Source organism: Felis catus, chromosome D1, assembly GCF_018350175.1.
Source record: "Felis catus isolate Fca126 chromosome D1, F.catus_Fca126_mat1.0, whole genome shotgun sequence".
Taxonomy (NCBI): Eukaryota; Metazoa; Chordata; class Mammalia; order Carnivora; family Felidae; genus Felis; species Felis catus.
In genome coordinates, this window is record NC_058377.1 from 99245239 (window position 1) to 99260245 (window position 15007).

The following is a 15007-nucleotide window of genomic DNA, read 5'->3' on the forward strand; positions in this document are numbered from 1 at the left end:
TAATTCTGTTTAGTTCTTGCCTTTAGACACCCTACTTTTTGGTGTATACATGCCTCTTTAATCAGCACTAAGCACTCTGATATGCTTGTCACTTTATTAGAGTCAAGAATGGATAGTCTCTACAGGAGCTTATAGGTCCTTATCTTTGTGGGGAGCATGGAAGATGGAATTTAAATGCAATCAAATATTTAACACTGGTGATCATTCCCACCCTCAGGGCTTTCTGTTGTGTGTGTTTCTGATAGAGCAGGTGACATCCCTGAGTGAAGGTGGCAAATGGGATGGAAAGTCAGCAGAGCCATTCAAGTTAATGGACCTTAACTTTCCTTGAGTCTAAATAGACCGTTTTAATGAGAGTATTTTAAATCCTTCCCGTGTGTCTCCATTCTGGAAGTTAAGATAGATAATATGGGACAGCAGTCTTGCAAAAAGCCTTTCAGCTGTGTGCTGCCTTTCCTGGCACCTTCCTGGGACAAATTCTTACTTGTTCTGTGCTGGTGGGCAAGGGCTGTTTTTGTACAGCTGAGTTGCTGAGAGCAATTAAATTTCTTGGCTCAAAAAAAAGGCTAAACAGTAAGAAATAAATTGGATTAAGTCAGTATGGTCCATTGAGCAAAGAATTGGGCTATGAATCTGGAGACTGGCATTTAGATGCACTAATTAGGTATTGCCTAATAACCTTTGATTGGTTGCTTCTCTGCTTATGCTGTTGCAGGAGTTGTGAAATGGGCATGAAACCTGCCCCTGACCCAGTTAAAAATCTTTTTTGAATGATTAGAAAGCCGACTATTGTGGAAGTGGCACATAAAGTTAGTGATATTTCTAAGGGGCAGATATTTCTAAGAGACAGTAGGAAAGAGAAAATTAACATTTATCAACACCATGTGCCAGGCCTGATTAAGTGCTTCATATATTTTTTTCTAATTTAATTCCTGTAATAGTCCTGTGAGGTAGATGATACATACCTTCCTTTTATAGGTGAGGAAAATGAGACTCAGAGAAGCTAACTTTTATGCTTAAGGTCACACAGCTAGCGAGAGACAGGGATCTGAACCTTGGTCAGTCCGACTTCGAAACCAGTGTTCTTTCTACTGCATCATGCTGCTACAGAGAATTTGCTTTTTTTTTTTTTTTTTTTTTTAAAGAGTAAATGGTCTTTTATAGAGACTAAAGGGTAAAGATAAGCAAAATGAAAATGTGATTGCATGTTTTAAGAGGCAGTAACAGCAGCATTATCACACTGACTTCTGGTCAAATTCTTGGGGCAAGCAGAGTAGCAAAAGCAGGACTCCTAGAGTATACGTTGCTAATGGAAGATAACAGGTGTGTGAGCCTCTTAGTGAGCTGGTGGCAAACCCTATCCATCGGTACCTCAGGCAGCTGACTGGTACCTCTTCTTTGTAGGGGAAAGCCCACAGCTTGAAGCCAAGTGTAAAGGAGAAGCTGGTGGGCAGCCCAGTTCGCTCTTCTGAAGATGTAAGCCAGCGAGTCTATCTCTACGAGGGACTCTTAGGTGAGAAACAGACTGGGGAGGCCTCTTGCCCTGGAAGAAAGCTGGGCTCAGCTGGGGAAGAGGGTAGCACCAAAGAACTAGCTGCTTAGCTTTAAGCCGATCTCAGTGCTGATGTTAGAGGGCGTTTTTATATCTGAAGCAGGTGACTTACCAGGTCTGCAAATAGCAGTAGGTGAGCACTATAAGAGACTGGATTTTGGTATTAATCAACAGCCTCTGTCTTTCTGTCTGTCTGTCTTTCCTTTCTTGCTACCATGGTCCTTCCCGCTCACAAATTGGCAGGAAGGGACAAAGGATCGATGTGGGACCAGTTAGAGGATGCGGCTATGGAGACCTTTTCTATAAGTAACCACCTTTCTTTGTGTGCTGTGTGCATCCTTCCTCTTCGGGAGGGGCTGGGCCTCACTTGGAGGAGCTGGGGCTGGTGGCAGGATGTTAGTTCTGGGGTGGAGAGGCTCATGTTTCCTTTGTCCTAGAATTTGTCCCTTCTACCTGGAGTTTACTCTTTATTTTGGTTTGGCAGCTATATTCTTTATATGTTAAATAAGCCTCTAGAAAAATTCTATTCTACACAGGCAAAGAGCGTTCTACTTTGTGGGACCAAATGCAGTTCTGGGAAGACGCATTCTTAGATGCTGTGATGTTGGAGAGAGAAGGAATGGGTATGGATCAGGGTCCCCAGGAAATGATCGACAGGTATGAGACTTAGCAAATGCTTGGGAAATGCAAATTCAGCCTTTTCCGAGTTCTGTGGTCTCCCATCTGAGGGCTGACTTGTCCCTGTCTCCTGCGTAGGTACCTGTCCCTGGGAGAACATGACCGGAAGCGTCTAGAGGATGATGAAGATCGTTTGCTGGCCACACTTTTGCACAACCTCATCTCCTACATGCTGCTGATGAAGGTAATGTCGATTTTGCTTGTGCCCAGCTACTGCTGATGCTAGAAGGGAAAGGCTTTTTCCTATGACCTAAGTTCTGGGACATTTGGGAAGTTCTCTGAGCATCTTACTAGAGCTCTTCCTGATTGAGTGTTTGAGATCTAGCTCACACATGATCCATTTGTCTGAAGCTGCCAGGCTGTTGTGCTAAGGAATGTGGTAAAGATGATTGGTGATTCTATACCATTTATTTATTTAGAAATTTAAATGGGCTTCCTTTGCTAGTAGTTCAGGATCCCAGTAGAGCGCCCTACAGAATACAATGAATTAAAAAAAATTTTTAAGTGTTAGTTTCTAAAACCTTAGAAAGGATAGTCAGAATTCATTTTTTGGCACTAGCCCTTTATCATACAGAATTTTCCATAGATGTAAAAAGAGCTACTCATTAAAAAATTAATGGTATGTTCTAGTTTGACTTGGTTGTACTTAGTTGTTATACCTGTGGAAGAAGAATGTTACCAAATAGAGGGGTCTTGTTTTGAAAGGGAAACATGAGTTTGGGGTTGGTGGGTAGAAGAGAGTTGTTTTGAGAGTGAGCCCCTGGGTTTCTCCTCCTCCTCCTGTTCTCCCCTCCTGAAGATGAAGGGATGGGTTGATCAGATGCAGAGATCGAGAACACCCTACAGGCTGACTTAGTTTGTTTCATTTTCTGCTGTAAGTTCACTCCATTCTATTGAACTCCAGGGGTACCAGTTAACTCTGCTTGAGAAAGAGTGATGATCCCGAAGCCTGGGAAGGTGTCTCTGCTACAACCAAGCCAGAATGTCACTACTCTAAGGCATCATTTCTGAACTATACTCTGAGGAGCCCCAGGGGGTTTTAGGGCCCCTTTAGGGGTGAACATTATGTATTGGTTGGGGATAGGGAGGAGGTGTCTTCTTGAACCCCTGTCCACTTGAACCAGACCTGCTCTAAAAGCTACTTTTCTGCAGAAGTCATCTAGACACAGAACCAAGGTTTTCCTTCCCAGCCTGTTGGCAGAATAGACAGTTGAGTATTTTCTCTCCTATTCAGTGATGTGGACTCCGAATTGTCTCAAATGGTCGGAAACTTGCTTGTATGTTCCCTCTACCTCATTTGCAAGAGCAGATCCCTCGTTAAGATCCTGTTTTGACTTTCTAGGTAAATAAGAATGACATCCGGAAGAAGGTGAGGCGCCTGATGGGAAAGTCGCATATTGGGCTTGTGTACAGCCAGCAAATCAATGAAGTGCTTGATCAGCTGGCTAACCTGGTAAGCATAGCCAGGCTGTTCCTTAGGCTCCCTTCCCACTGCACTTTTCGCCTCCCAGGCTTGGGCCTTGTCGCCCAGTGCACAGGCTTCCCTACAGGTCATTTCTTGTATATTTTCAGAAAACTGAGTTTTGAAAATAGGGTTTTGAGTCTAGATGAGGCTTTAGTCTTTCTGTTCATCTGTGATAGGATTCTCTGTCCTAAAACCATCCTAGTGCAGCCATTTCAACATGTGGTCTGTGGACTCCTGAGGATCCACAAGCTGAAAAACTGCTTTTATAATAATACTAAAATGTTCTTTGCCTTTTTTACCAGGTTGACATTTGTACTGATGGTACAAAAGCAGTGATAGTTACAACTCCTGGATACCTTCACACCGTGAGGCAGTGTGATGGTAGCCATGGAGGGCCCTCTCAGTTTAAAAAAAGAAAGAAAAATGAAAAATAGTTTCACTTAAGAGTGTTCTTGATGAAAGAGTTAAAATTCATTAATTTTATTAAATCTGATCATTGATTATTCACCTTTTGAATATTTTATGTGACAAAATGAGAAATATAGAGAAAGTGTTTGTGTTGCAAACCAAAACGATGATTGTTTCAAGGAAAAGCAATTGTGACAGTTTGAGTTGCAAGGTGAACTGTCAGCTTTGGTCATGGGACATCATTTTTACTTGAAAGAATGACTAACTGGTTATTCAGAGTTGGGTATTTATTTGGCAGACTTTTAGGCTTGAGTTTTCCTGATATTTAAAGACTTTTCTAATGAGATTGACATTTTTTTAAATAAAATTTTTTTAAACACTCTTTTTTTTTTTAATATGTATTTATTTTTGAGAGAGAGAGAAAGAGAGAGCACATGAGCAGGGGAGGGGCAGAGAAAGAGGGATACACAGAATCTGAAGCAGGCTCCAAGCTCTGAGCTGTCAGCACAGAGCCTGATGTGGAGCTTGAACCCATGAACCACGAGATCATGACCTGAGCCAAAGTCGGAAACTTAACCAACTGAGCTACCCAGACGCCCCAGATTTTTTTTTTTTTTTTTTTAGAGAGAGATTGCAAGAGGGGGAGAGGGGCAGAAGGGAGAGAGAATCTTAAGCCAAGATCAAGGGTTGGACGCTCAAACAACTGAGCCATCCAGATGCCGCAATGGGATTGATATTAATGAATGTGATCTTTTTTATATTCTGTAATGAAATGTGTCAATATTTGGAAGAGCTGCATAACTTAAACCAGTATTTTCCAAAAGACCACTGTGTGGAATCTGTGTTACAACTTCAAGTATGAGTAAAGATACACTCAAAATGTAAGGCAGACAAATGGATTTAATATAACAAAGTAGAAAATGTTCAGGGGCGCCTGGGTGGCTCAGTTGGTTGAGCATCCAACTCTTTTTTTTCTTTTTTTATTAATTTATTTTCAAGCTAGTTAACATACAGTGTAGTCTTGGCTTCAGGAGTAGAACCCAGTGATTCATCTCTTACATATGACACCCAGTGCTCATCCTGAAAAGTGCCCTCTTTAATGCCCGTCACCCATTTACCCACCCTCACGCCCTTCAAGCAAGCCTCAGTTTGTTCTCTGTATTTAAGAGTCTCTTATGGTTTACATCCCTCCCTGTTTTTATTTCGTTTTTCCTTCCCTTTCCCTATGTTCATCTGTTGAGTTTCTCAAATTCCACATATGAGTGAAATCACATGGTATCTGTCATTCTCTAACTGACTTATTTTGCTTAGCATAATACGCTCCAGTTCCAGCCACATTGTTGCAAATGGCAAGATGTCATTCTTTTTCATCACCAAATAATATTCCACTGTATATATACCACATCTTCTTTATCCATTTATCAGTTGATTTTGTGATCCCGGGATTGTGGGATCAAGCCCCATGTTGGGCTCCACGCTCCGCATAGAGCCTAAGATTCTCTCTCTCTCCCTCTGCCCCTCTCCTCCGCTTGTGCTCTCGCTGTCTCTCTCTTAAAATACTCCTCCTTTTTCCAAATACATATTTGTGAGACCAGATTTTTCTTTATATACTTCAACCAAAGCAGTGCCACAATGGATTGAATGAAAAAGCAGATGTGAGAATCCAGCCATTTTTTAAAACCAAACATTAAAGAGATGTGCAAAAATGTAAAACAGTGCCAGTCTTCTCATTTTTGGATGGGGGGGGGGGCCATATGGTTGTTATTTTAAAAAGTTATTTATATTACCATGTAATGGATGTGTTATTAATGAATGATCAACTACTTTAAAATGAATTAATAATATTTTCAGTTTTAATTTCTAGTATGGTAAATATCTATAAATTTAACTCACATAAACCTAAGCTCTTGGGGATTGTCAATTTTTAAGAGGTATAGGAGTCCCAAGACCAAAAAGTTTGAGAACATGTCCCTAGTGGCCTATAGCCAGCAGATGGCACTGTGCTAAGTAAGCTGATAGGAATTTAATTGCTGAAGCTGGGGTGGGAGGGGTGGGAGGGGCGGAGGGGGAAGGTGGAGTGGGGGCGGAATTCTCGGCCCAGATTGTTCTGTGAGAGAGACATATGGATGTGTCTAACAGATCTCTCTTTTCTCAGAATGGACGTGACCTCTCTATCCGGTCCAGTGGCAGTCGACACATGAAGAAGCAGACATTTGTGGTACATGCGGGGACAGACACAAATGGAGATATCTTCTTCATGGAGGTAAATGCTAGTTCATGCTAGTTCAGATGTCTCAAAGGAACATTTAGGAGTCACAAGGAACTTCTAGAACTGATGCCAGAATATTTCTCCCACTTACTCATCTTCGTGACCCATTTATCCATTTAATAGTCAGGCTCTTATGCAAATGATATAATATATGATTCCCCATCATTTCTTTTAAATATATATTGAATAGATGATGTAGTCACATTGTTCCTAAGTCAAGACAACTAAAATGGTAGGCATGGGGAAGCCTTGTTCTCTTTCTTAGCCCTCCGTCTCAATTTCCCATCCATTTTGCCCCTCCCTCCTATAGGTAACCACTTGTATTGGTTTCTTTTGTTTCTTCCAGTGGTACTTCACACACACACAATAAGATGTGCGCATCAGTTCTGATCTTCTTTCTTACAGAAAGGTAGTGCATCATATCCACTGATCTGTACCTTGCTTTTCTCATTGAACATATCCTGAAGATCTCTGTCGGTACAAACAGAGGGTTCTCATGGGTTTTTTCTTTTAGTTGAAGAAGATTTGACATACAAGGTTATATTAGTTTCAGGCATACAGCACAGTGACTCGACAGTTCTGTACATCATGCATGGCTCACCGTGATGAGTGCAGTCACCATCTGTCACCATTATTGTAACGTTATTACAATGTTATTGACTCTATTCCCTCTGGTTCTCATTCTTTTTACAGCTGCGTAGTATTCCATGATGTGACTGTACCATAGTTGATTTAAGCAGTCAATATATATGTGCGTTTGTACTATTGCTAATGGTGCTACTATGCGTGATGCCATGCCTTCTTCCTTCCACACATGTGCACGTTATCCAAGAACTCTCAGAGTGGCATCACTGAACCAAAGGAAAAAATGCATTAATGATCTTGGTTGATCTGACTCTGAAGTATCTCCTAACATATAATAGTTCCCTTCCCACTTTGCCATTTATTTTGTTGAAGCAATGCGCCATATGGAGTATCTCACATTCTCACATTCTAGATTTTTTTGCTGATTGCATCTGACTGCATCTCTTTGGTGTCAACATGTTTTTCCACCACTTGTATTTTTTATAAACCAGTAGTTCAATCTTGAGGTTTGATGAGTTTCAGATTCAGTATTTTGGCAAGAATACTTCGTAGGTGGTGCTGTATATTGCCTATTGTGCCATATGGTCATCTCCCTCCTGGTGATTAGTGGATTTAGATGTGGGCAGCCTGCTCCATCCACTGTGAAGTTCCTCATGAGTCTTCTGAGTTTGCTTATGTTTTGTTTTTTTTTTGCCATGCAAAATTTTTTTAGTTTTATGTGGCTCAGTCGGTCAAACACTGGACTTCAGCTGAGGTCATGATCTCACGGTTTTTGAGTTCGAGCCCCGCATCGGGCTCTGTGCTGATGGCTCAGAACCTGTTTCAGATCCTGTGTCTCCCTCTCTCTCCGCCCCTCCCCTGCTTGCGCTCTCTGAAAAATAAACATTAAGAAAGAAAGAAAAAAGAAAAACCTTCCTTACTCCAGGATTGTAAAGGCAGTTGGCTATGTTATCTTTATTTCTGTATTTTTAATTTTAAAATGAATCTCTTCTACATAATCGTAGGGACCAAGTACAACTCCCATATAAAGTAGTGAAATCAACTAATTTTTACAAGTATTTCTTCCTTTTGGTTTAGTTGAGTTGGGTTTTCACATCCACAGCTTTTGGAGCAAATAGTTTATCAGACATGGGGCAGGAGTTCTGCCCTGAAGCAGGAACATTCGTGTTGGCGTAGCTGAGAAGGGAGTCATTTTCATGCCACCGTGAAACTTTAGAATTTGGCTAGGTGTCTGCTCGAGTTGAGGGCTAACTTAGGACGTCTGCACCACATGCAGGTAGCAGGTGATTCCTGCCCTTTCCTCTTCCTTTGAAAAAATAAGTAGAGAAGATCCCTTGAAGTATAGGACTAACACTCCCCACCATACAGGGGAGCCTCGTACAAAGTCCCTGGAGTATGGAATGGATCTGTCACCTCCCAGATCCCTCTCCTTTAAAGTGTCAAATAAGACTGTACCTCACTCACTCTGTCACCCACTACGGTTAGCTTACTAATTCAGCCTTTCTCATCTCTGCACAGCCTGCTGGCCGCATGATCACTTGGAGAGCAATTTGCAAAGACTTTTAAAAAATCCTCTCTATTACCCTTTTTTTTTTTAATTTTTTTTTATTTTCAACATTTTTATTTATTTTTGGGACAGAGAGAGACAGAGCATGAACGGGGGAGGGGCAGAGAGAGAGAGGGAGACACAGAATCTGAAACAGGCTTCAGGCTCTGAGCTGTCAGCACAGAGCCCGACGCGGGGCTCGAACTTACATACTGCGAGATCGTGACCTGAGCCGAAGTCGGACGCTTAACTGACTGAGCCACCCAGGTGCCCCCTTTGTGTATATTTTCAAACGGATCACAGTTAAGTCTAGTTAACACCCATCACATAGCGACACGTTTTTTCTCATGATGAGAACTTTTAAGATCTAGCCTGATTATATGAACTTAAATAATTTTCATGTATCATCAAACATCAGTCTTAATTTTTTTTTAATTTTTTTTTCAACTTTTATTTATTTTTGGGACAGAGAGAGAGAGAGAGAGAGAGAGAGAGAGCATGAACGGGGGAGGGGCAGAGAGAGAGGGAGACACAGAATCGGAAACAGGCTCCAGGCTCCGAGCCATCAGCCCAGAGCCTGACGCGGGGCTCGAACTCACAGACCGCGAGATCGTGACCTGGCTGAAGTCGGACGCTTAACCGACTGCGCCACCCAGGCGCCCCAGAAAAAACAAATTTTTTAATAAATAAAATTTTTATAGATTCTGCCAAATTGCCATTCCGAACACTATACCAGTTTACACCTCCACCAGCAGCATAGGCAAGTATGATACTTTATTATCATCATCTTTCAAGCCTAGAAATCCTATGTTCTTATAAATACCTGTCCTGCCCCTCTCCTTGACATTGTGTTCTTAAAGGATTATGGGAAGTCGGGGTAATTGTCTTCATTTTTCACCTGGAGTCAGACTGGGACCAGAACTCAAATTTTTAATTTCTAACTCAACTATTTTGTGACCTTTTTCTTTTTTTCTTTTTTAAATATATATATTTTTTTAAGTTTATTTTGAGACAGAGAAAGAGAAAGAGCATGCGGGGGAGAGGCAGAGATAGAGGTGGGGAGAGAGAATCCCAAGCAGGCTCCATGCTATCAGCAGAGACTGTTACAGGACTTGAACTCACGAACTATGAGGTCATGACCTGAGCCGAAATCAAGAGTTGGACACTCAACTGACTGAGCCACCCAGGTGCCCCTGTCATCTTTTTCTTCATAAGGCTTTTAGAGCCTCAGTAACTCTTAACATAGTAGGTTAAACCTGGTAGTCCTGTGTATTCCTTTTTTGTTCACTTAATGTTTATGGAACACATACTATATGCCAGGTACACTGGGTATGGGGTTACAGCAGTGAATAAGGGAGACATCGTTCCTCTTGCCCTTCCAGGGTTGACAAGCCATCAGGGAAGTCAGCTAATGAAACAGTGTCATAAAGTATGATGAGCGTTATGAAAGAAGATGCTCAGGGGAGTAGGCAGTCTGGGAAAACATAGCAGAGGGTCTAGGAGTCATGGGTGACCCCTTAGAAGTGACCTTTGAGTTTAGACTTAGAAGAAGTAGGAATGAATGGCTGAAGCGGGGGAGGGAGAGAGTTCCAGGGTGACTCAGAATGGATAGGACTCAGTGATGTAGTGAGAGGCAAAAGGAGTCTTGCATCACTCCTTCATGTCTGGCTTGGGCAGCTGGGTGAATGGGGACACCATTTATTCAACTAGGGGACGCAGAAGGAGGATCTACCCAGGAAGAGATGTGGACTTCAGATTTGGACATGATGAGATTGAGGTGCTGCCTCAAGCCATCCAGAAGAGAGGGATTCAGGAACTCAGGAAGATGGTCTCATGTGGAGAAAGACTTGAGAACCGTTGATGGGGTCATAATAATCATTGTTACATTTCCTATATTGTAATTATTATTATCGTTACAGCATCTAACTCTAGAGTACTTCCTGTGTGCCTGGCTTTGTTCTAAAAAGTCTGTGCACGTTAACTTATTTAATCTTCACATGAGGAAACGTAGAAACGTAGATGCAGGCTAACTTGTTCAAGGTGACACAGCTAAGTAATGGGACAGCCAGAAACCTAATGCAGTCAGATCTTGGAGAATGTTGAACAAGAAAAGAATGTGAAGGAGGACTTCACATTCACTTTCATTTATATCTCCCTGAATTGTATAATATTTTTTGCAGTAAGCATTGCCCATGTGTCTACTTGTATGGTTAATTACTTAAAAGATTTATGCAGAGGGGCGCCTGGGTGGCTCAGTCGGTTAAGTGTCTGACTTTGGCTCAGATCATAATCTCACAGTTTGTGGGTTCGGACGCCATGTCAGGCTCTGTGCTGACAGCCTGGAGCCTGCTTCAGATTCTGTGTCTCCCTCTCTCTCTGGCCCTCCCCCATTTGTGTTCTGTCTCTGTCTCTCTCTCAAAAATAAGTAAACATCAATAAATAAATTAATGAATTAATGAAGATAAAAGATTTATGCAGAACTAGGACAAGGCAGTATTAGAAAATCATTGGTTCCATTTTTTTCTCCTTGGTTAAGTCTGCCATAATCCTCTGCCTTTGCACTCGTCAACAGAGATGATTCCTAAGGTTGGAACATGGCGGCATGAGATACCCTCTTAAGCCTAGAACATCTAAGAGGTAACAGACACTGGTTGAAGTGAAAATTGAAACTCTGATTGAGCCTCCCTCCTTGCTCACAGGCTCCTGCCAGTGATTCCTTTTCTTCCAGTAAACCTTCTAGTGGACAGTATGCCCAGCAGTTCAGTGTTTGTGCCTCCACCAAAGGAAGACTGTGAACAGAAGGCAGAAAACCTGACCGTGGGGATGCTCCCAGGACCAGCCGTCCCCCCCTTTCCCTGTAGTGTGGCCTGGGCTGAAGGAGACTTTAAGAGACAAGCGCCACTGACCCGCTCTGTGCACTCCTGCAGGTGTGTGATGACTGTGTGGTGTTGCGTAGTAACATCGGGACGGTGTATGAGCGCTGGTGGTACGAGAAGCTCATCAACATGACCTACTGTCCCAAGACCAAGGTGTTGTGCTTGTGGCGTAGAAATGGCTCTGAGACTCAGCTCAACAAATTCTATACTAAGAAGGTACCCATGAGCTCTGTTTGAGCTGGGGGTGGGCACTGAGGGCGAAGGTTGGAGTTTCTTTCAGGGAAGTTAAAATTCCACAGTCCGTGTCAGAGCCCCACTTTTGCCTCTGGCTGTTGTGTGGGACACATGAAGCTGTCTCTGGCGCCCTGGCATCGGCCCAGGCCCTTGGCAGCTGTTAGAGAGCAGAGCAGGGGGACTCCGGAAGGCTCGGACGACAGGACAGCTCTCTCCCCCGTGTGCTGCAGTGTCGGGAGCTGTACTACTGTGTGAAGGATAGCATGGAGCGAGCTGCTGCCCGACAGCAAAGCATCAAACCCGGTGAGAAGAGAATGATTCCCCGAGCAAGTGCCTTCCGTTTATTTTTACCCATGCTCCTGCGTGTCAGAGGCCTGACAAGGAAGTCAGGCGTGGGGCTCCCCATCTCCCCAGTTAGCTGATAACCTCCTCCCCCACCACAGGCCCTGAACTAGGTGGCGAGTTCCCCGTGCAGGACATGAAGACGGGTGAGGGTGGCTTGCTGCAGGTCACCCTAGAAGGGATCAATCTCAAGTTCATGCACAACCAGGTAGGTGCCAGTGGCAGCACAGGCTTCCTAGCCCTGTTTTTCCATCTGCTGTGAGGCTCAGCGTCTGGGTCCTGGTGCTTTCCCAGTGAGCCTGAGGGCCTTTGGGGCCAGTGGGAGGATTGGAGCAGCTGGACCAGAGAGAGAAATCAGAGTGAGGGCACAGTGACGTTGGTGACCACCTTGAAGGTGCAGGGGGGCGCCCACATGGTGGGCTGGGAAAGAGGGGGAGCCTTGGTGGCTAGGCTGCCTCCGTCCATTAGACTTCAGTACAGTGTGAGTGGGAGCGTCTCACTTGGCCCTTCTTCGCACAGTGTCTGCCTTCCCTTATTCCCAGGGTGTGCTTTTGCTTGGTGGTTTTGCTTTTGAGAGTCTAGACCAGCTGATCTCCTCGCGTGTTGCTGGTGTGTGTGAAGCGTGTGTGTGTGTGTGTGTGTGTGTGTGTGTGTGTGTGTGTGTGAGTAGCTTGTGTCTGTCCTATCTGGAGGATGTGTGTTTATTTGCCGATTTCTCCTGCTGATTCTTCTTCCTATTCTTTTCGTGCCTCTGAGTGTCCCCACTCTGCCCCCTGCTCCGCAGGCCCCGCTCCCTTTCCTTGACTGGGGAGCACATCAGAATACATCTTTCTCTCATTGTGATTCACTATAGGAGCTGACTTTTTTTTTCTCTTGGTCTTTTAACGCAGTGATACTTTTTCTCTCAGTGGACATTCCTTAAGCTAATTCCTTTCTGAGGCCAGCGCATCATCCCAGGTCCGTTCCCAGTTCTGCCTCTTCACACAAGTGCCTTCCCTACCCCTTCCCTGACGTACTGGTTCCTCTCCTTGAGGTTCTGAGCCAGGTCCGAATGTGTGAAGCACCACAGCCCCTGGCCAGGCAGCAGATACTCAGGGGAGGTGAACATCTGGACCCTGTGGCTTTCTTCCTCCACTGCCATTTTAGTTCTCCTTCTTTTAGGAATCTAACCGGGCAGCTTTGGTGTGATGGGAAACAGCTGCTCAGGCAGTGTACTGTCAGCAGTATATTTACTATCAGTAACATTAATGTATTAAATAGTATACTTGAGACCTTAGGGTCAGCCCAAAGAGAGGTTCACTGAAGTACTTTTCTGGAACATGAAGGTGCCAGCACTTCTTGGGGAAGCAGGCTTCTGACTGCATTTAGAGGCTTCCCCCGATGCCTTCCCTTCTGAAGAAGAGATCTTGTTAAACAACAGCCAGATGCCCTCTTCTGGGTACCAGCGTCAGCAGAGCCCCTCTGGACCAACCTAATGTCTAACCATTAGCAGCACCGCATGCACGAGCTGGTCTGTAGTTTAAGGCTTCGCCCTAGAAGAGAGATCCTGCCTATAGGGGGAGTCAGACCCTGACTGATAACGAGATAATGGCCCTGGGGTCCGTCTTCCACCACCTAACAGTCCTTCGGAGTTGAAGCATTGGACCCTCTGGGAGAGTCGGACAGAGTGGGGTAACAAGTGGGCCTTTGGAGTCAGGATGTGCTTGGAGTCAGAGCCCAGCTTCAGTACTCACGGGCAGATAAACTTTAGATAAACTTTCTGATCCTCTGTCCTCAGCTCGAAAACGAGGGCACTACTGCATGCTGGGCCACATAGGTGTAAGGATTACAAATAGTATTTGTGGAACTCCTAGTAGCTGCTCCTAAGAGGTAGCTGTTACTGTATCACCGTGTACTTCTGGGGAGAGCCTGGATTTTGTTTCAAGGAAGATACCAACACCTCCCACCCCAAGGACAATCTGAGGGGAGCTTTGCGCCCGTGCCAGCCCTCTGCGCCGGAGGAGGATGCATGGAAGGGTAGAGAGCTGATGGGCTGAGCGGGGAGACCCCTGGGCACCGTGTCCTCCAAGCGCTGCCCTGGGCAGAGGGTATGGGCGGGCAGCCCAGGACAGCAGAGGGGCCTTCGGGTTGGGTTTGACCGTTAAAACTAACGCCTTCATTTCTCTCCCATGCTTTCTCCTCCGGCCAGGAGCGGAAGGTACATGCCCTTTCTGCTGTCTTCGCTTCTTAGCGCTTTTGAGTTGTGTGTGTGTGGATTCTTTGGTCCTCCCTTTGGGAACTAGGTCTTCCGTGTGTGGGTGGGGCTAGAGCTGGGAGAGTGGGCTTTGTGGGGCAGGCGGAGAGCCTTTGGGCCTTACCCCGCCCTCCCTCCCTCTCTTGCAGGTTTTCATAGAGCTGAATCACATTAAAAAGTGCAATACAGTTCGAGGCGTCTTTGTCCTGGAGGAATTTGGTAATTACACTATTTTGCTCTTAGGTCTGGACTCACATGGCAGTAACTCAAACCTCGGAGCTCCAGAGGAGGGACTAGAGGCAGAGAGAAGAACCACCTCTGCAGAGAGGTCAGGAGGATTAGGAGCGAGAGGGAAGAAAAGGGAACCCGAGATGAGCAAAGGGAAGGAGGAAGAAAGAAAAGAGAGACCAGAGCTGCTAGGGAGTGGGTCCCGGAAGAGCAAGTGGCCTTAGACAGGGTTAGAGTTCAGAGATGCCCCTACAAAGGCTCAGCGAGCTGGTGCCACCTTCCCTTGCTTGGCCAGCTGGTGATCAGAAAGTTCTGGGGCAGAGCAGACGGGCAGTTTCCAAGCTCTACTGTGTTCATGTCGCCTGCTGCGATTCTCCTGGCAGCCCAGTGCTCCGTGTAGCCACCTGGTGCCGCTCTGGTGTCCCCTGAGCCTCTGCGCTGGAGGAGGGCGCATGGTGGTACCGGCAGACTCACTCTGGAAGGCAGGGAGCCTCGTGGGCCTCAGAGGCAGGCAGGGCAGTTGTAGCTGGAGGCTGGGAGCCAGCCTCCCTGCAGCCAGGCGCCGAGAAGTGGTGTAGTGGGTTCTCACCC

General features: G+C 45.1%; 1 protein-coding gene across 50 annotated transcripts in view; it reads left to right on the top strand.

Moving 5' to 3' along the window:
* The window catches only part of MADD (MAP kinase activating death domain), a 39184-nt gene that overhangs the window by 21512 nt on the left and 2665 nt on the right, over positions 1-15007 (top strand). For 22 of the 50 annotated variants that reach the window (XM_019812383.3, XM_045039239.1, XM_045039243.1 and 19 more), the window contains 9 exons: positions 1405-1513; positions 1796-1858; positions 2089-2209; positions 2309-2414; positions 3573-3683; positions 6259-6366; positions 11431-11595; positions 11844-11916; positions 12057-12163. In XM_019812383.3, coding sequence (XP_019667942.2) covers positions 1405-1513; positions 1796-1858; positions 2089-2209; positions 2309-2414; positions 3573-3683; positions 6259-6366; positions 11431-11595; positions 11844-11916; positions 12057-12163 — 963 coding nt within the window. Of the gene's footprint in view, positions 1-1404; positions 1514-1795; positions 1859-2088; positions 2210-2308; positions 2415-3572; positions 3684-6258; positions 6367-11430; positions 11596-11843; positions 11917-12056; positions 12164-14143; positions 14153-14337; positions 14408-15007 lie in introns of all 50 variants that reach the window. The other 28 variants (XM_019812367.3, XM_019812371.3, XM_019812370.3 and 25 more) reach the window with 4 other exon arrangements.